A 21,438-nucleotide genomic window follows, 5' to 3' on the forward strand; every position below is an offset into this window, starting at 1 on the left:
TAACCTACATGAATAGCGTTTGTTTACAAACACGATTGTTAAACTATTCTATTGTTTACTTATTATTGTCATTGTTGTTATTATTCTGTAGTCGGTAACCATTACAAGTAAAGACCGAACATCAGCATTTTTCCTTCACTTGGAAGATTACCTATGACTATAGAATAACATTAACAATAACAATCGCACTAACCGGAATTGAAACATTAGTGAAAATGCAATATTTTACACTTTCAAATTCTAAGCTAGTTACCAGCTTTACCATTGCCATTAATCAATAAATCAAACTTTTTTTTTTTTTTACTTCAAATATTACAAATAGTTCCCTGTTGTAACAAAAAAAATGTATATTATTTTCATTTTAGTTCAACTCAGAGTCTTCGTCACGTTTGACGTTTCATTTCGTGCAATTTATGTTTAGAGCTACTAATATACAATCGTCTGCCTGCAAGCGTAATCTACAGCATTGCTGAATGAAGTACAGAACAGCACATTACCATCGACTCGTTCATCCGATTAGGGACGATTCTTATTGTTTTCGGCATTTTTGAACAGCTCTGGATACTGACTGAAGTGTCATTCAACACTGAACTTGAATACCGGAAGCAGTTTTCAGACAGGTATGTTTATGTAAATTTAAAGTAAATTTGCCATTGCTAATGTTTATATATGGTACTTGTATTGATTTGGCTATTGACAAACAAACAAAAAAAGTCTTGCATGTCTTTTGCCCCTCCCCAAATGTAAACAAAAAAACAAACAAACAAAAAAAAAAAAAGCTCCAACATACAAAATCCCTGTTTTTCTGTGTTATCATAGAAAATCTAATTGGTAATGTGATACAAAAAGGCGGGCTAAATCTGCTTTGTGTTCATACGTATGTAAAGGCCGGCCCTGGGCCGTATCTAAACAGCGGCTTAAATCTAGGCTGGCCCAGGGCTTGCTTTTCTTTTTTGGAGTGGTCACATATGAGAAAAGGCGGCCCTGAAGCGACATCTATTAACTTTACAAAACTAACATCAAATATAAAAAAGGAGTTAACTAAATACTGAACTAAATGCTTTGAAAATATGATCCTTTCTCTAGTGTTTTAAAATAAACATTTGCATTTCTATGCTTTATTACTTGTAATGCTTTTTTTTTATGATGATTCTATATGTAGTACACTGTACAAGTATTTAAAATACATACACCTGTTTGTCCCTACATCCACATATATAAAATTAAGGTCTGCATCAACAACAGCCATTAAAACCACAAAATGGATGCCCTTGTAATTGTAAAAACATGACTTGGTTTGGTGGTGGTTCAGTAATGACGTGCTTTCCATCCACTGCACCAATGCACTGAAAACTGCCACAATTCAATTAAGCACATTTTATGCTAATGGCTTCCAGTGTTCTTTGTTATTGGGCACACTCGGATATCTGACACGAAGAGAATTATATTGTGCAAATTGTGAAATAGTTTTGTGGCAGAATCGAAATGCAAATTCCAGAGACTGGGAAGTTTAGCAGCTCATTCCAGGGTCAGTCAGAAGTCTGCCATCCAGGAAGGGGGCGGAGCCGCAGGACACCAAGTCATCACCCCAGACGGGAAGCGATGTGGCAGTCGTGGATTGGAGGAAAAGCGATTGCACTCGCTAACCAAGGGGGCATGACTGAAGGTACGAAAGGGGATGTGGCCAAGCGAACTGCTCCTCTCTTGTGGTTACAAGAGAACCACTGAAGGACTGTTATAACCGTGAGTGTTTGTTTGTTTGTCGTACTAATTGTAAATATTTGTTGTTAGATGGCTAACACGTACCAGGAGCTGTCGCTAAAGGCCAGCACAAACCTGGACAACACTGCACTACTGTTCACAAATAATTGTATTTCACCACTTCCAGTTAAAAAGCACTCACTTTGGACTTGTGACCGTGTTTGTGTTCTGTGTGCGTATTTACTGTGATTATTATTTCGGTACTGAAGCCTGTGAGTTTCACTGAGCAGTACACATAGTTATGTAATGCCAGTGATCGTTATTTACAGTTGTCAAGTGATTTTGGATTATAAATAAGCCATCATTGCACCGGGATGATGTTGTTTGTCATTGCCTGCACACAACACCTGCGCACTGCAAACCACTTTGCCACAGGCGGCTTCACGCATTAGTGTCTTGTCTTTTTATAAGGCCTCCCACCATTTTTAAGGAAGATCCAAAGGTACTTTGGTCCATTTGAAGCCAGTTTTTATATCCACTATCACCTGCATTTGAAAGTAAACTCCCCTTTGTTTTCTGCACAGCAGCCACCCTCTTGCCCATTTGTTTCTGTTTATTTTTTCTTCTTACCCTGGAGCAGAGCACCAGCCATCAAAGCAATGGAATAAATCACTTACTGTTTCAAGATCCATCTTAACAGTTGACAGTTACAGTCTGCAAATTAAATAATCAAAATTATTTTCTCTCTTTTAAAAGTGGGTTTTTGATTGGCTGATTTGGTACCACTAACCTCCTCCAGTCTCCCCTGGTGTGCCACAGTGGCCTGAAACCTAGTCTCCTGAAACCAAGTTCCAAGCCACAAAGTGACTTTGTGTTCCATCAGCTTAAGATGTTTGTGTTAATGAAAGGTTTTTAAAACATACTTTTCTTGTCTTTTTCCTTGAGAAACTATGTAAAATGATTTTAAATCAACGTTAAAAAAAAAAAAAGATCAAGTTATTTAAATCGACATGTTTTAAATAAGACAACCTTGCTTGTTTTTATCATAAATATTGTGATATTTGATGCAGCTGGTGTCTTTTTCGTTGAAGAGATTTAAGAAGTTGTGCAGCTGTACTATATAGTGTATTTAATAATTAACCGCAAGCAAAGTAAGTCGACTGCCAGGTTCCCAATATACTTTTTTTTTTTTTTAATCTATTCTGTCAGAAATGTGAATTTTCATATTACACGGCAATGGGTGAATTTTATGGAAATCGTGATAACCGTTAAAAAAATAAATAAAATACAGCTTTATGTCTTTATCTTTATACCAAATATGTATAGTACTAGAGATCTGCATTGTGATACAAGACCAAAAGCACAACATAGCTCATTCTTGTTCCCCAGATGGTTTTTGAAAGAAGAATACAGTGTGTTTTACAGTTGATATAAATACTTAATACATACGGGTTTAGCTGTTAATGTTTGATTAATGGTTAAACATTTAAGAGTATGAGCAGTGTTTACCAGTTAATCACCTTGATACTAACAGTTTTACTCTGGTTAGGATGTTATGGAGGTATGTAGCTTCCTCTTTCTGAAAAAAATGTTAAGTAGTTATTAGGAAAGGGTTTATAACTCCAAAATAAAAAACTAGAATGGATGTTTTGCAGTGATTTATTGAATGTCATAATGTAGGACTTGACCTCAATGTTCAGAGTTTATAACTAAAGAGCTGAAATTCCACCATGCAGAAGAAGGTTACACACCTAATTTGAGAAGATCTAATTTGGGTTTATTTTTTTATTTTTTCATATTCAATGTGACAGTGAAGCGTAGGTCCTGGGCCATGCGTTTGTCAAAAACAAAAGTGTAAATCAGAGATGAAATGAATGTCTTTATGTGAAAATCATAAATTGGCCTTAGTGTCTAGTGAAAATATGTAATGTTCAGATGAGTATGCTTTTGTGGTCTGTCGCTTGTGGAAAATAACATATTGTTTATTGGTACGTGTAACGCGTGTCATTCCTGTCCCACCTCTGTCTGTCGCAATGTAATTCCAACTGTATATATTCCAATCCTCCATTAGTAAATACTAATGATAATGTATTTTAGATTTCTACAGTATTGTTTTTTTTCACTATTAGCATGCAGTGTTTCTTTTGTGGTTTGCTCAATGCAGATAGAGAACTGCTTAATTAAAAACCTTTTAAGTTGGAAGCACTATTCCTTTCTCAAGGGAAATCCATCATGTGCATTATGGTTAAGCATCTCTTTTTGTTTTGCAATAAAAGACAGAAGCTGACTAAATCCTTGTCTTTCCACAACTCGAACTGGTAAACATCTGCGCCTCTCTGCTACTAGGTCAGGTATTTTATCTGCCCGTACCAGATCATGAAAGCGATGGCATGCAAATTGTGTTTTTCTGGGGCGACGCGCTTCGGCCGAATCTTCATCTAGCTGGTAGTGAGGTTGTTTCAACCGGACCCGTGCAACCTCTGCAATAACTTAGCAAGTTTGAACAAACTGCATTTTACAGTGTTGTCCTCAACTTTTTCAAAATAGGTCCAGACAGGACTTCTCTCTTTTAATTTTTGAAGGAGACATTTTGTACCTGCTTCTAATTCTATCTCTACCGACTCGAACGACAACTATACGTGTTACGCTTGCATGCTGCTTTCTACAAGTCTTCTCTGACTGGCTAAGGATTAATCACATGGTGGACTGGAGGAGGGGTGGGACAAGCCTAAGGCTCAAAGGAAGTAAAAATAACTGAATCAAAATGTTTTTTTTATTTATTGAGTAGGGGAAAGAGGGTGCATTCATATAGTTAAAATGTTAAACAAAAATATTTTTTTTATTTCGTTTACCATTTTTAAAGATTTAAACTCTTACGGCCTTATCTTAAATACTGTTTTATTTTCTCTTGCTGCAATAGTCTGACGGCTTCTACAAAAATCAGCAATGCTTATAGATGGTTGCCGAGAATCACATATCGCAGTTCTCGATATTAGTTTTAAGGCATTTGATATACCCAGCACTACTTGGAATAGTGCATGTGTTTAAATTAGGCATTCTAAATTGCTTCCTTGCAGTCTTAAAATATCCCTGTAGGATTTTCCCTTACTAAAAGTTGCAGATATGCAGAAGCAGTTTGGAAAATGCGTGAATTCTGCGACCCCACGCAGAACATAGTAATAAATCTTGGCATGGAGGCACTTCCTTTTATTATTTTTTTTAAATCTCTAGAGAACCCCTTATCCAATTGTGAGTATTATTTTTCCATAACATTACAAGAAGGAATTTGCACAATTACCGTGCATATTATTTGTCTGACTGTAATCTTGTACTGGACAGTGGAGCATATCGTACTTATTGTTTGCTGTTTGTATTTTCAGAGGATGCCAGCTCCGATCAGACTGCGGGAGCTGATCCGGACGATCCGGACAGCTAGGACCCAAGCCGAGGAACGAGAGATGATCCAGAAAGAATGTGCTGCTATTAGGTCGTCTTTCAGAGAAGAGGATAATACATACCGCTGTAGAAATGTTGCTAAGCTACTGTATATGCACATGCTGGGATACCCAGCACACTTTGGACAGGTAATCTAATAAGTTATACCCAGAAGGTATTTTTATCCACTGACACATGGCTAAATGTGTACATATGCCTCAGATATAATACCCCTTCTCTACTGGCACATCTGACCTGTGAGGGCTAGGGACAGTATGGGTACAGGTGGTTCTCCACTGGCTATTTGTCGAGCTGAGCGAAAACCAAACTGAAACTCCAGCCTCACAGGACTTCTGAATCATCTGGCTACGAGCCAAGCGGAGCCAGGGGTGGGGTTAAGGATTTTCTTCGTTACATTGCATGTGTCAGTATGCTCCACAAAGATAAATAACGTGCATCTGCCCAAATTTCTGATGATTTGAAGCAAACAGACATAAACTGTGGGTACAGTACATGTCTGACACGCTCAAAATTCTACCAAATTTCTCATCCTTAGCCTTTTATTATTTTAATATAAAGAAGAAAAAAAAATGGAAAATAAAACAATTCTAAACTTATTTACAAAAATATTGTAAAACAAAATTCAGCTGTACCATACATTCAACTATGGCTCTTGTTGCACTCGCACAGCTTTTTTTTTTTTTTTTTTTTTTTTTAAGCACCCAAACAAGAAACAGCTATCCTTAAATGGGATATCTTTGGCAGATCATATTTTTAAAACCTTCTTTTTTTCCCCTTCAACAGAACTAATTGAACTTAAGTCAATATAATCAACCAAATTTGTGGATTATAAAGAAATTCCTAAATATTTACAAAGTATAGCGATACAAGATACAGCTGTACCGTTGTTCTATTAATTTTTGAACACCATTTATTTGTGCATCTTTTGGCAAACTGAGTTAATTAATAACTGTCTTTTGTTGAGTGTGACATCAGTAGCATGGCTCGGCGCTGCAGTGGAAAAACGACCCAGGGTCTCCTTAACTGCACCGCGAGGGCTCGGTACCGCCCTGGCACGACTCGGTTGTACAGTGGAAAAGAGCTAGAAGTAACAGTGCCAAGGAAATATTTAACTGTGCATATATTTTTCATCTGAAAAGACAAAGTCCACTTAATAATATGTTGGCAAAGTGTATGTACTGTGCAGTTATAAGTTGGATTTAGACATGCTTGTATTAAGGTAGATGATCGCTTTAAAAGATTGTGCTCATTTTCAGATATTGGCATATTCTGTTAGATGTATTTGTTTTTTAATTATTCCTGTGTTCAAGTGTTTTAATATGTGTTTTACAGCTGGAGTGTCTCAAATTAATTGCATCTCAGAAGTTTACAGATAAGCGTATTGGGTATTTGGGTGCCATGTTACTGCTAGATGAGAGACAAGACGTGCATTTACTAATGACCAACTGCATCAAAAAGTAAGGGCTGTGATTTATACTTGATAATATGTTTGTTTCTAAGTATTGGACCCCAACTGTTTTGATGTTATACTTGTTACAAGTTTTATAATCAAGACTATTCTGTGTGCGCTGCATACCAAGCCACAGAACCCTTTTTACAAGTTTGTTCTTTGTCTCCTCCAACCTCAGTGACCTCAACCACAGCACTCAGTTTGTGCAGGGGCTGGCGCTGTGTACCCTCGGCTGTATGGGCTCATCGGAGATGTGCAGAGATCTGGCAGGAGAGGTGGAGAAGCTACTAAAAACATCAAATTCCTACTTGAGGAAAAAGGTATCTCATCAGCAGTGTCACTCTGCTGTATTTGTATATTTAATTTGCATGTTTATTATGCTATTGCAGGATGTTGCTTGTGTTTGTTTACATATCTGGTCATATCTAGTCAATCGGTGACAACCTCAGCTTTAACTAGTTAAATCTTGATGGTGCAAGTGGTGGTGCAGGGACTTGCAGATTAATATAAATTACACTACACGCCATGTAAAACATCATATTGCTCCTATTCACAGAAACATACTAGTGCTGTCTAGAACATGGAATTTTTATGTTCTGATATCTGTTCAAGATTCACAGTTTGAATATTTGTTTATTGGCAAAATGTTATTAAAGTCATTATATGAAGCACTATATTAAAGTTGAAAAATGTTGCAGAAGTAAGAAACAAATTAAGGATGCCCTATGGTAGTTAGGGTTAAGAGAAATGTATATTGCAGGAAAAAATAGCACATAAAGTAAATGCTGTTTTTTTTTTTTTTTTTTTTAATAACCCTGCCATTGTCATGCCTTCACAACAAACAAAGGGGCTATAGACATATTTTCATAAAGTAGTAACATAACTTTGTTAAACACAACAAGTTAAATGTGGAAAAGGAAGGTTGTGCAATGAAAAAAATGGTATTTTATCAGTTTTATTTGCCTTTTATTACTTGCTACATAATATAAATATAGGATTGCAACATGAAAAAAAATAAAAAAAACTTTTTGATCACAATATGAGCTACTTCCTTTGCAAGTTGGGCCAGTGTAGCAAAATGTTAGCATTGTGGAGTGACATAACTGATCTGTATCATATCGCAGGCAGAAACAGACCCAGACTGACTAGCTTAGCAAATCTGAAGCATACCTTAAACTTTGTGCCGTAGAGATTAGTTTTTGGCAGCTTCTGTTGTGTATGAATGCTAATTTGGTTTCCCTTTTAAAATGCTTTTTGTCAGCCGGAGTAAATTAAGGACTAAAAGCAGCTGTGTTGGTCTTGTTAGTTTGGATATTCTGATATTTGTCAAAGCACTAAATATAAATAGATGGATGGAATGATGCACGCATGCTCTGAGAGAACTCCTCCAACCTGACCTGAACACCCCTTGCCATTCAGTCCCGTGCCTTTCTCAGAGTGCTATTCAGTCTTGGGGTGTTCTTCTGAATGTTAAATTTGAGACAAACCGCACACACTGAAGTTTGTGAACTGTGAATTTTGTTTGCAGGCCGCACTGAGTGCTGTTCATGTTATCAGAAAGGTGCCTGAGCTTATGGAGATGTTCCTGCCAGCTACAAAAAACCTTCTAAATGAGAAAAATCATGGTAAGATAGCTTGGAAGTGGCTGGATTTTATTTGAAATGGGTCACAGTGTTAGGGAGAATGGGACTTTCTTTTTAAGAAATTGATATCCTTGTTTGTAAAACAAGTAGATAAGTAAAAGGATTGTTATCCATATCCTTGTTATCCATATCGGAATAGCTCAATAGGAGATATCACAGCTTTGTCTGACCTTGTCATCCACCTTTAGTCTCTTTCCCCACCACCATCTCCTCACATCGCAAATGTGGAAGATTAAATTTGTTTCATACCTGTACATTTATTTTTAGGTGTTCTCCACACATCAGTTGTTCTTCTCACAGAGATGTGTGAAAGAAGTCCTGACATGTTAGCTCATTTCCGAAAGGTAAGACAAAGAAAAAATAAAACGCTTTAATATAAAGTGCAAGGACAACTAAATTCCTTTCCTTTTCAGTGTGATTACTTCCAAATACAAAATACTGTAGCCTTTTGTGCATACATGAATAATTTTCTTGTCCCTAAAGGGTACTTTTCATGTTTCAATTATTAAGGAACATGAACAGCCTTGTATTGAATATATAGAGAGACCATTTTGGGAGCTGGGGGGAATAATTTTTGCATATAGCTCATTGTGCTGTGAAGGGCATTTCTATCTGAAAAGTATGGCGGTTTCCATTAAAGTGAGATATCTATCCTCCCTAGTTTATAAAGAATTACCTGCACTGTCAACAATTCCCCTCAGTCTGTTTTGGAGATTTGTGTTTTGCTCACTACAGCACAGTGGTTCTCATGAAGAAAACATTTTGAATTGCTTCTGCGGACTGTCCTCTTGACTATATGACAAGGGAGTGTTGAAACTGTGGACTGTGAGCTGGAGAGTATCGTGGTTTTATATTCAGGCTCGTCCAGCCTTGAACCCTTTGAGTCGCCAAAGACGTTTGTCCTCCTGTCCAATTTAAAAACTATATTAAACAGGAAACAGTTTATTTTTTTGGATGTAGGTGGATTTTTATTTGACTCAAGACAATAACTGTTATACCAGAATTAATCTCACGAACAGAAGCCTTTAAATCAAAACTTTTTCTATTAATTTTTTTTTGCAAACAACCCTGACAATTCTTAATACCTTCCTAACAACTGCTTCATATTTTTTTTCTGTCATTTGTCTGTTACAATTCCTGCATTTGTTAGAATGAAAAGGTAAGAGTACATTCTGGTTCATAGCTGGTGCATGCTCTTACTGATTATATTTTACACAAATTTTTTATTCCATTCTTTTTTTTTTCATTTTTAATAAGAGATTCTGCTGGTATTCATATATATAAAAACATTAGTGTCGTGTAGCCACTTCTAATACTATGACAAATTTTTTATCCATTCTTTTTTTCATTTTTAATAAGAGATCATGCTGTAATTGTATGGTGTTTTTCTATTTTTTGTTTGTTTTTTTAAACCTAAAATCGGGTACATTTTGTAAATGCAATAACTGAAAGAATAACATGAAATGTATGTGCTTTGTTATTAGGCCAAGAAATAACTTTTTCATTTTCCAAATTTCTTATTTATTTTTTATTTTATTTTTATTTTTTTTATACACTATCGGTGTGGACCTGTGATGGTTTAAAATGCACAGAAAGGAGAATGCAACACTAAAAATTATGGGCTTAATCACAATTACAATTAAATAATCTGGGTGAAGTCTTAAATTAATCAATTTCAGTAGGAAGGGGTAAGGACAGAAGATGGTTTTAAATGTAGCAAAGAAAAACAGTTTTCTCCCAAAATGTTTACCTGGCTTTCAAAAAAAAATGAAAGGGGTGTGAATATTGGTTAAAGAACCCACATTTTACTACTTATTAAAACATATTTAAAATTGATATTTATATTTTTAAATGTGTGTATATATACTCACTTTCACATCACCTCAGACATCCCTAGAGACTATGCTGCTTTAAGCAAATATCGTTATAGTTGAAATGCAGGGCTCTGCTTAATTAGAGCACAAGGGAGATTTAACTTCACATTTCCTGACCAGACTTTGAAATAGTAAGTAATAATATTATCAGGTATTATTATGTAGACAGTAACTTTGTGTTTCACTTCATTTTCAGCTTGTTCCACAGCTGGTTAGAATCCTAAAGAATCTCATCATGTCAGGGTATTCACCAGAACATGATGTGTCTGGAATTAGTGATCCATTTTTACAGGTGAAATATCTAGTATCAAGAATAACAGTATTGTATTTTATTTATTTATTTTATTTTATTTTTTGGTAATAATAGTAACACTGTTTATGCATTTATTTGTGTTTGCTTATTTAGGTCCGTATATTGAGGTTACTCAGAATTCTGGGTAGGAATGATGATGATTCCAGTGAAGCTATGAATGACATTCTTGCACAGGTGGGACACCACATTGTTACATTATAAAGTTAAAGCCTTAATCTTAAATTTGAATGAAGGCAGAAATGTTGATAGCATTTTTGGAAACATTTAAATGACTAAAAGCTGTTGGAAAACATGGATCGAGAATTGATTAGCAGTTTGCTACGCAAGTGGACTGGTAGAGCTATACTGGTGTTCTTTTCTGAAGAGAGACTAATATTGCAGATAGCAGACTGTTTGGTTCAAATTGCATGTACTGCTAACAATTGATAGAGCCCTTGCGTTTACAAGCTTCTTGCCTGGCATTGACTGCAAGCTAACAAGATAATGCTGTGGACCAGAAGGGGCCAGGCTCTGAGACTTGGAATGCAAAGCATAAAGGGGCTAAAAGGCTCCCAGGGACTGCCGTTGGACCCAGCGGTTCTCAGGGAGAATAAGAGATAATGCCACTGGACTCAAAGGGTCTCAAGCAATACGGAGAAATAGGAACAAGGAAGATGACAAAAACCAGATGTATGGGCCTTTTGGGCACCAGGGGTGTGAAAAGTGTGCTGAATTCAGAGGTCGTCACCCTAGACTACAGACACACAAACACACATATATACTAAATTAAATATATGGTAACAGAATAATGTGTTGTACCTTTGCTATTGGTTAAGTGTCAGAGAAAGACGAGGTGGCCCATCTATACAGAAGGGTATTTAATGTCATGCAAAAATTGTAAGAATGAATAATCTGTTTATCCTGTACCTTTGACCAGACTCCCTGCATATTTCAAGACCTAACAGCTGATTGAAGAAACTGCATTTTCTTGAGTCTACTTACTCACCATCCTTTTTTTTTAAGTTACATCAAAAGCTAATTTTGTTAGTATCAGTACTTTCACGTTTTTTGTTGCAAAAAAAACAGATGTGCATTATTAAGTGGTTCATATAATGGTATTCCAGAGGCTTCTGCGAGATAAGTGAAGTATGTTTCTTTCATAACTGAATTTTAGAAAATAATAATGAAAGGTAGAATTTACTGGTGTGTTTTTATAGTATTCATTTAAATGCCTGTTTGTATCTGTATAATAGAAACGATGGATTTCCTTTGTTTTGCAGGTTGCCACCAACACAGAGACGAGTAAAAATGTAGGCAACGCAATCCTTTATGAAACAGTTTTGACTATCATGGACATCAAATCTGAAAGTGGATTAAGAGTGAGTGTTCATGCTTGCAGCTCAGCTGGTTGCTTTTTAAGTAGACATTTAACTTGTAGCTATTTGGGAAATTTGTTGATTTTACTGAAATATGTCCCACTGCTTGTTTAAATTTTAAAGGTAATAAAAAATTATTAAAAAAAAAAAAAAAAAAAAAAAAAAAACTTGACTTAATAAAAACATTTTAAAGTAGGCTTTAACTAGAGTGGTGAGTGGTTAACTCCTAATTGCAGTGGTGTGTTAAGGATTCGCTTTAGGTTTTATGTTTCTGGCCAGGTTTTTATACCTTACTCTGGTGGCAAAAACGAAGCATTGAATGTTTTCTGTAATTCTCAATATTGACATGTTGCTTTCTTCTCACTGTAGGTTTTAGCCATTAACATCTTGGGACGGTTTTTGTTAAATAATGACAAAAATATTAGGCAAGTCTCTTTCTACACTTTAGTTTTTGGTTGCTGTTGTATGATGACACATTTAAGTGAACCATCAACAGAATTTCTTCAAACTGTGGATATGTGACAGGCCATTGACATTTTATTCTTATTTGGTTGATGGAATAAAAAATATTGGTAATGAAGCCTTCTGTATGTATCGTAACAAATTAAATAGTTGAGTAGAGATGGCTGAAACAAAGGCTTATGCTTGTGTGTGTATGTGTGTGTGTGAATACAAAATGATTATGTAGTGAAATATATATACTTGTGCACACATAACCATGTCTAAAATTGTTTTCAGGTATGTGGCATTGACATCACTACTGAAGACGGTACAGACAGATCACAATGCTGTACAGAGACACCGGAGCACCATTGTTGACTGTCTAAAAGATTTAGATGTATCTATAAAGCGGTAAGTTAATAAGAATGCAGAAATGTCAGACAACCTTTACAGTACTTTACAGTTTCCAAAAAAACATGCTAAGTGTTCTTGGTTGGGTGTTGGATCTCTACAGCCAATACAGAGTGTGTTTAGTAGCTCCCTCTGATATGTACAGGGATAAGGGTTGGGGTTTTCCATTAACAGGGTCACTGTGTTTAATTTGTTGAAAGTCCCTTTTACGGTTTGTTCAGTGGATAAAAATGTATAATTCACACTGGATGACACATACTACTAGTTATAAATCTGACATATATCTGGTTATATAATATATATTATATATATAATATATATATATATATATATATATATATATATATATATATATATATATATATATATAAAAAAAATATGACCTCAAACATGATCTGAGTAGATAAGCACTGATTGACATAAATCAGTCCTGGTACCTGCGTTCTGCCAAGTGAGATTTTGTATTTCAGTTAAATGGCAACATGCATTTCCTAACTATTTTCTTAACAGTAATTTCTGTGTCTAGCTGGAAATCCCAGTTACAGATAACAGTTAATTTATCTCTTGGTACAGACGTGCAATGGAGCTGAGTTTTGCTCTTGTCAATGGAAATAACATCCGTGGAATGATGAAGGAATTGCTCTACTTCCTGGATTCCTGTGATCCAGAGTTCAAAGCAGACTGTGCATCGGGGGTCTTCCATGCAGCAGAGAAGTAAGTCTGCATTGTAACTCCATTACTGGCTTCTTTCTCTTTACAAACAGAATTGTTGTAAGATGAAGAATTTAAGGGATCCATTGACAAAGTTTATTAAAACTATGTTGAGAGTCATTTCTCTGACAATAGCAGTTCTGTGGCTTAAGTGTTTTGGTTGTGTGAGTGTTTGTTTTATTTTTATATTTCTTATTCACAGATACGCACCCTCAAAAAGATGGCACATAGACACTATTATGAGAGTTCTAACCACGGTATGTGACCTTTGTATAACATAACTAGTGTTGTGGGTTGTTTGAGAAACCATTAGTGTTTTTAAATTATACACGTTAAGGACTTTGTTTAAAGCAACCAGAGCAGTATGTGAAACAGGCTATACCTGATGCATGAGAACCCTTTGGAGGATATGGGTACTCGCTTAAAAGTGAGAATTATAAAAAGCATATGGTCTATCTGGGCAACTGATAACTACAATTTTTGCTAGCTGATTAAAGTGTATCTTGCAGCAGCATTATTTTTTTTTTTTTTAAACATTTTATAGGTCACTAAAGTTATTTAATGTAGACCACGGACCACAGCTACCAAAAACACGACCTTTTTGTACAGTGTCACACGTGACGTTTCAAAAGGCAAACAGTTCTCAATCTGTATGTCTGGCCTACAGATTTGTGAGAATAATAATAATAATATGGTGAATTTGTGCGTGAGCGGGGGTGCACAAACTCCAACATGTCAGGTCATCGGGTGCATGCCTTTCCAGAGGGGGAAAGGGCCGTATTTCACTCCAGGGTGCGGTTTGTACAAGTCAAAAGAGGGGACTTCACCACGAAATCCATTCACCAGAAGATTTAGAAGCAAGCAACGAGTCGGGTTGAAGGTTCTTTTCATGCATTCCTGAAATGCACGTGCCCAAAATTTTGTGTCCCATCCGTCGAATATACATTTTAACACAAAGGCTAATAAAATCCAGGGATGTGCATTTTGTTACATTTTTATGAACGTTTAAACTCTATGGCATGTAGTACGTTTAAAAAAATCTCTGTATATAGATATACATGTAAACACAGACACACTTTTTTTTTTTTGTTATATATACTAACAGTAGAACGTTCACATGACAACAGCAGCACTGTTTGCTGCCTTCATCTACTTGTATTTTAATATTTTAATATTTTTCTGCATTCCAGTAACAGCAACAGCATTGTCATGTCTTAAGCGAAGTTTCTTGGAAAAACTGTACATCCATCCTGCATCTCTTTCACACACAGTACATCTTGCCGTCTCAATAAACCATGGATACTTCATCTCCCATTCAAAATTACGAACATATTTTTCGTTTGCGTTTTTGTGCATTACTGCTGCTTGCAACTGCTTCGGTCACTGGCTACGTTTTCATGGCAAGAAGTAATCGGATTTCTCTGTAGTCGGATTCCACGGAATCGGATTTTGCAATTGGAATACAGAGTTTACAAGGCAACTGGATAAGCCAGTGTGATCATTATCTCGGTGTACATGGCGTTGATGTAATCAGATTTCTCTACTTATAAATTGAGAGATTATTTGTTTATATACATAAAAGCATTTATTTAAAAAAAAAAAAAGTGTATTCTTGATTTATTTTCTTACCTGATAAGGGTTAAATGCTAATGGTGACGTTTGTAGAAACTGCAGACGCAGAGCTTCCAGTCAAGGCACCACATATAAGCCTCAGAGGCTACAGCTATTCTCTCTTTTTTTTTTTTTATTTCAGAACTTCTTTCCAGTCAGGATGCAGATCGATAACACATTTTTCCTAATGTGCATTTCAATGTTGGTGATGTTGATGCAATTAAACATTAATACGAACCTTGGAATGCTAATGCTTTTTCATTGTCAGCTTTTAGCTCTAGAGCAGTGGTGCAGAACTTGGTCCTGGAAGGCCGGTGTCCCTGCAGGTTTTTATTCTAACTGCACCCTAAAGTACTTTTGTTAGACCTTATTAAAAGCTTTATTGGTCCAGTTAACTAATTCAGGGTGTGGTTAGAACAAAAACCAGGAGGGACACCGGCCCGCCATGATCTGAGTTGTGCACCACTGCTCTACAGCAAGACAGACAGGACCATAACTGATAATTACACCTCAATTTTGTTATGTACAGCTGTTTGCTTAGTGAGAGCCCAGTCGTACTGCATGGGTCTAAAGAAAGAGGTAGGGATTGGTGGTATATAGCTGTCCTTAGGAAATTTACAGATGCAGATTGGAGAGAGAATTTCTGTATGAAACGAGTGTCATTTGAAAAATCTGCGAAATGGTAAAACCATTTGAGCCCAAAGGATATGCACCTGTGTGTCAGAGACCCTATCCCATTTAATTTATCAAGATTTTATTTAAAACAGTTTCCTTGTCACTCCATTAGTAAGCTGATTCCTTCTAACGAGACATCATGCTCAACAACCCAAACATGTCTGCGTCCCTTTTCATTCTGTGCATTCTGTGAACGCAAGACAAAATATTTTTCTGTCCAGTGGATTTATTTTGCTTGACCTCTGAGCATACAATAATGAAAATGGATAAAACTAGCTGCAGTGACCATGTGGAAGAGTGGATTGAAAAGGGGTCCAGTATCAAAGGTATTATGAAGAAATTACGATTGTTTTTAAGATTATTGTTATCAGAAAAATTCATCCAGCAATTATCATGTTGCTGAAAAATTTGTCTCCTAAAACAACACAGACGAGGACAAAACAACTGCTATTGAAGCACCTCTCAGAGGAAATAGTTTTGTGCATTGTATGGGTTGCCTGTTTCTTAATGTCCTTGCTTACCCCACTAGGGCTTTAATTGTGCGTAAGTAAGTAAGTTACAGCATTTCAGTTACACTACTATTTTTGACAGAAACTTAAGGTCATAATGTCGGCACTCGCTTTTAAAATTCTATAGAGACTTTAATTATCGTGTGCATCACCGGCATACAAACATGTATCTCGTTGTTATGGCATTACTGTATCGGAATATGAACCTGTTTTTCTGGATTACAAACAACTATTCGATCTTTAATGCATCAGAACATTTGTACCACTGACGTAATGGTGAATAAAGAAACATTTATTTTTCCATATTCATTGCTGAAGCTGTCTGATCTATTTTATATAATACCATTTTATCAATCCTTAGTCTACTATACCTTATATGTTTGTAGTTTATCGTCTGAAAAGTGTTTGGCCTGTGATCACAGACAAAATGACAAAAATGGTTGATTCTGTAAGCATTGACAGCAGCTGGTTTTGTACAACATAGCTGAGAAAAACAGCAAACTGAGCATGCTGAATTGTATACTTGTATTTTATGCACTGATTGCTCATGTCTTGCAGCATTGTAAAGGGGTGTGGATATGCCATTGAACCATCCATTTCGGATAAAAGAAAAGTGTCCCTGTAGAACAGTTCATAAATTTAAACTACTGTATTCCTTCAAATTCAAGATGCCCAAATTTCCCACCTCAAACGTCAAATAAAGCTGCATTACAAAGATACCACCTCCAGTTACGCATATAAGAAAACTACATATGGAGGCAGTTTGTGGCTGTATGCTGTCACACAGAGTATTGCAGTTATGCGCTGCTTCTCATTTTCACTTGTGACCCCTGTTCTCCTTTTTTGTGTACTGATACTGCTCGGCATCTCGAAAAAATATGAGGTCTGATCAGCATTTCTGATCTGTCCAAGCTGGTACTGTTTGTTGGAATGGAGCCTAATAAGAAACGCTGAAATTGTAAAAGCTTTCCTTTTGAATTCCTCAGGAAGCTAATGATGCTTCTTTGAAAATGGCTGCCTGTATGTCATGGGTAATTCGAGATCAGGCAGTGACGTCTTTGTTGGTGTTTTTTTGGCAGTCAATCACGTTGCTGTTTTGTGTACTCGGGTATTCACATCATTTTGTTGGCATTGTTGTTTTTTTATATATATAAATACATCACCGCTATACAGGAAGACTCAGGCCATTTTTTTTTTTTTTTGAAGAAAAAATATTTTAAAAAGTGTGGCTTAAATTAGAAGGACTGGTATACTCTAGCATTCAAAGCCACACTGCAGTGTATGTTACATGAAGTAAATTAACAAGTATTGCTTAATTGTCATGTTAATGCTTAATTATTGTTTCATTTAGGCTGGCAGCTATGTAAGAGATGACGCCGTGCCCAACTTAATTCAACTCATAACAAACAGTGTGGAGATGCATGGGTATACAGTGCAGAGGCTTTACAAAGCACTAATTGATGATATCTCGCAGGTAAGCTGTAGAGTCACAGTAAATGGTAAGGAACTGTAAAGAATATGTGTGAATTTTGGATGCTTAACTCAAGGCTGCAAGTTAAGTACTGAGATTTTAATCCAGTTGTAACCTGGTTTTGTTTTGTTCACATGTATGTATTTTACTTTTGCCATAACTATTCTAACACAGACTGAGGTGTACGCAAACCTAAAATAAAATTACAGTAGTTGCTTGCATGATTGATGGTGATCATTTTCTAAGTATTTTCTTTTTTTCCTCACAGCAACCTCTTACACAAGTGTCGTCCTGGTGTATAGGTGAATATGGAGATCTGCTGGTGTCTGGGAAGTGCGAGGAGGAGGAGCCCATTCAGGTACTTTTGGTTATTTTAAACAGGCAGCAATTAGGCAGCAGATACGTTAAACTTACAGGCTAAGTGGGTTTAGAAGGGGACAGTATTTATTTATTTATTTATCATACTGTTAACTTTTATGCTAATAGTTTTTTTTTGTCTTTTTTAAAGAAATATTTTTTTAAACTATTTACTTCCATCAAATCTGAAAACCCCTGGCCCTGTTTGGTCAATCATGTATACTATAGACTTCACTTGCTTTCCAGGTAACAGAAGATGAAGTTCTTGACGTTTTAGAAGGCATCCTGGTGTCAAACTTGTCGTCCACAGTTACAAGGGGATATTCTCTCACAGCAATCATGAAACTCTCCACCAGGTTTGCCAGTACTGTGAAGTGAGTATCTTTAAGCCTCTATGCCCAAGCATGAAGTATTTTGTAGTTTAAAGACATGTTGGTATTTTGTGTTAATTTTATTTACATGACAGTTAGACTTACCGTACATTATGGTCAAAAGAGCAAATACCTGCCATTACCTCCTATATATATATATATATACAGCTTTTTTGCTGAAGCATTGTAGATTACTTGTCATATCCAGTTGGTATCTATTAGGTACGTTTTAGACTCTGTCTCCATCTCCTCTTCGTCTTTCCTTTGGGGTGCATTAATGGAGCCTCTTCTGTCCCAAACCCAGGGAAGCCAGGCTGGAGGGAATGCACAGGGTCTCATATAATTCTCCTTTTTTGCAGCCGAATCAAGAAGGTAGTTTTGGTTTATGGTAGCAGCATAGATGTGGAACTCCAGCAGAGGGCAGTAGAGTACAATGCACTTTTCAAGAAATATGATCACATGAGGTAATTCTTGGTTGACCACTTTATATTACTTTCTTTTTTTGTACCCAATTGACATCTGTACCGTTAAACTGTAGTGGTAGGTGTGTTATGTTTTCGTAAGAATGTTGAACTCCTGTTGGGAGTTGGGTGATTTTTATTTGTCTTTCCATGTTTAAAATAGGACAAAGTAAATGCATCCTTATGGTAGTGAAGAACCCTAGAAGGTGCATGTCATTCAGTCTTTCAAAGGTCAGGAATTACAGTAACTTTAAGCTTAAATCTTGCTCTGTTGCCACAAATTACGTCAACACAGTAACTTATTAAGAACCATTTTAAACTAAAATAGATAAATAATTGCCAGAATTTTACTTTTCAGATGTGTAGGAATTGCAATTTGAGGCCTCCCCACTCCCCACATCGCAGACATACATGAATAAATTAAAACCATCTGGGCAATTAATCTAATAAGTTTTGTCGGTAACGTTGAGCTGTTTGATGATGGAAGCTTTGAGTGATCCATCGGGTGATTCTGTAAAAGCTGTTGATACGCCAAGCACTAAAAACAGCGGTTTTCAAGCACCAAGTTGACAGAAATTGATACCCCCACACCTACACCCCCGCCCCCCCTCCACCCGCTCCCGGACAGAAAAAACATAAGATTTTATGGTGACCAATGAGCAGTAGATTTCTATTATTTTTTCTGCAGGCCGGCCTTATTGGAGCGAATGCCTATCATGGAGAAGACATCCACCAATGGTCCAACAGAGGCTGTGCAAACCAATGGAGAAACAGACCCTTCAATCCTGGAAACTAAACACATGCCCAGTGTCCCCCAGCCAGCCAACCAGGTAAGGACACTTGTGCCAACAGATTAGCCCCTGAAAGTTTACCGGGTAATTGGAAATGTATTTTGGGGCACTAAAATGGCACTAGTCTTGGACAACCATACCCAAGTTATTTGGTAGTCCAAGATTATTAATTGTAGTCTGCCAGAAACCAGCCATTTGTTTGTAGGATGATGAGTTAGTTAAACCCCCGTCAGGGAAATTACCAGAAGGGAAGTCTACCTTAAGCATTGTCTAACAAATCTGTGATTTTACAACTTTATACCATAAAAATATGTATAAATGAATATGAGCTAAAGTGTGGTTTTATTTAATTTTTTTTGTATAAGTGGTTGTGTGTAACAGTGTAGCTCTCCACAGGTTGAACAAGGTCATGTGAGAATCTGTTTTCCGAGGGATCGTTTTTTATATATCTATATATATATATATATATAGATTATATATATATAATTATATTATATAATATATATATATATAGCTGGAAGCCATTTGATTAAAGCGTGGTCTCAAGATGTACCTTATCAAGTATGCTTTTGTTTTATGTAGTATTTCAGACATGGCGGTTCATGGCAAACCATAAAAGAACATTATGTAGCACAATTAAAGCCCTAGTGGGAGTAACATTTTATATTTTATTTATTTATTTATGTTTAGGCAAATGACTTGCTTGACCTTCTTGGTGGAAATGATGTAAAGCCTGTGATTCAGACTGTCCCCCCAACAAAACTAGTTTCAGCCGGTGGAGAGCTCCTAGATCTGCTTGGGGATCTCTCCCTTTCTGGTAAGCAGAACTGGCTTCAACAGCCATTGTAGGTGAATGACTTGGTTTTTATTTTTTAGTTCACTTTTTTTTATTTCACGCTAGGGGGTATTCCTGCATCTGTCCCTCCGGTCTCAATCTCTCAGCCTCCCTTCCTGTTGGATGGGTTAGTGTCACAGCCACTTTTCAATGATGTTGCAGCAGGTAAGAAGTGTTGTTAAATATATTTTCATCTTTAAATGCATATTTGATTAGTCATAAATCTTCCCTCATGCAGTCCTACAAAAACAAATAATACTGTAGCCTTTCAGTAAAAGTTTTGTTAGTTTGTGGTTTTGTGAAACTTTGTGATCATTGGCAAAGTCTGTAAAAGCTGTTGTTTCTCCAAGCACTGACAAAATGTATATATTTTTCTCATCCTTTTAGGTATTCCGCCTATGATAGCATACAATAAAAATGGACTGAAAATAGATTTCACATTTGAAAGGTCCAACACAAATCCGAATATAGCAGTTATAACCATGCATGCCTCCAATTCAACAGAGGCCGAGATGACAGAATTTGTATTCCAGGCCGCAGTACCAAAGGTATTTGTCTTCCGTTATAACTTTGTGGGTTTTCTTTTTTTATTGTAGCTTTTTATATTATAAAAGTATAAAGAAACATTTGCTAGATTGCTTAGCACCCAGATTTGTGACATGTCTAAGAATTCACTCATCATGTTTTCTGTGGTAGACGTTCCAGCTGCAGCTCCTGTCTCCCAGCAGTAATATTGTCCCAGCACTGAACGCAGGAACCGTCACACAGATTATTAAAGTACTCAACCCACAGAAGGTTTGTTGGGTTTTATTTTAAACTAGCCTTAGTCTGGCAGCTGATGGGGAACCAAAGAAACCGAACTGGAAGATAAAGGGTTGTCTTGAAACTTCTTGATAAAATAAGGAACCCGAATGTTAGTCTTGACTTTGTTAGGTGAATTGTGTTATGAGCATTAGCAACCATCACTGAAATGTGTTTTTTAACTAATAACATTGAACTACA

General features: G+C 36.4%; 1 protein-coding gene and 1 non-coding gene across 3 annotated transcripts in view; both read left to right on the forward strand.

Moving 5' to 3' along the window:
- ap1g1 (adaptor related protein complex 1 subunit gamma 1) overlaps positions 1–21,438 on the forward strand; it is a 28,863-nt gene that overhangs the window by 2,537 nt on the left and 4,888 nt on the right. Inside the window, exons 2-23 of one of the 2 annotated variants that reach the window (XM_041221451.1) lie at positions 5,082–5,285; positions 6,490–6,614; positions 6,786–6,927; positions 8,136–8,232; positions 8,518–8,594; positions 9,401–9,409; positions 10,321–10,416; positions 10,531–10,611; positions 11,697–11,795; positions 12,162–12,217; positions 12,531–12,644; positions 13,218–13,358; positions 13,558–13,612; positions 17,502–17,624; positions 17,890–17,979; positions 18,225–18,352; positions 18,709–18,813; positions 19,499–19,640; positions 20,292–20,418; positions 20,503–20,601; positions 20,824–20,984; positions 21,133–21,231. In XM_041221451.1, coding sequence (XP_041077385.1) covers positions 5,085–5,285; positions 6,490–6,614; positions 6,786–6,927; positions 8,136–8,232; positions 8,518–8,594; positions 9,401–9,409; positions 10,321–10,416; positions 10,531–10,611; positions 11,697–11,795; positions 12,162–12,217; positions 12,531–12,644; positions 13,218–13,358; positions 13,558–13,612; positions 17,502–17,624; positions 17,890–17,979; positions 18,225–18,352; positions 18,709–18,813; positions 19,499–19,640; positions 20,292–20,418; positions 20,503–20,601; positions 20,824–20,984; positions 21,133–21,231 — 2,367 coding nt within the window. In that variant the 5' untranslated portion in view covers positions 5,082–5,084. The remainder of the gene's footprint in view (positions 1–5,081; positions 5,286–6,489; positions 6,615–6,785; positions 6,928–8,135; positions 8,233–8,517; positions 8,595–9,400; positions 9,410–10,320; positions 10,417–10,530; positions 10,612–11,696; positions 11,796–12,161; positions 12,218–12,530; positions 12,645–13,217; positions 13,359–13,557; positions 13,613–17,501; positions 17,625–17,889; positions 17,980–18,224; positions 18,353–18,708; positions 18,814–19,498; positions 19,641–20,291; positions 20,419–20,502; positions 20,602–20,823; positions 20,985–21,132; positions 21,232–21,438) is intronic. The other variant, XM_041221452.1, reaches the window with a different exon arrangement.
- Positions 13,408–13,496, forward strand: LOC121296745. Its single transcript, XR_005947090.1, has one exon. It is a non-coding gene; the product is annotated as a small nucleolar RNA SNORD71 (small nucleolar RNA).

The sequence above is a fragment of the Polyodon spathula genome, chromosome 21 (assembly GCF_017654505.1).
Source record: "Polyodon spathula isolate WHYD16114869_AA chromosome 21, ASM1765450v1, whole genome shotgun sequence".
NCBI classification, from domain to species: domain Eukaryota; kingdom Metazoa; phylum Chordata; class Actinopteri; order Acipenseriformes; family Polyodontidae; genus Polyodon; species Polyodon spathula.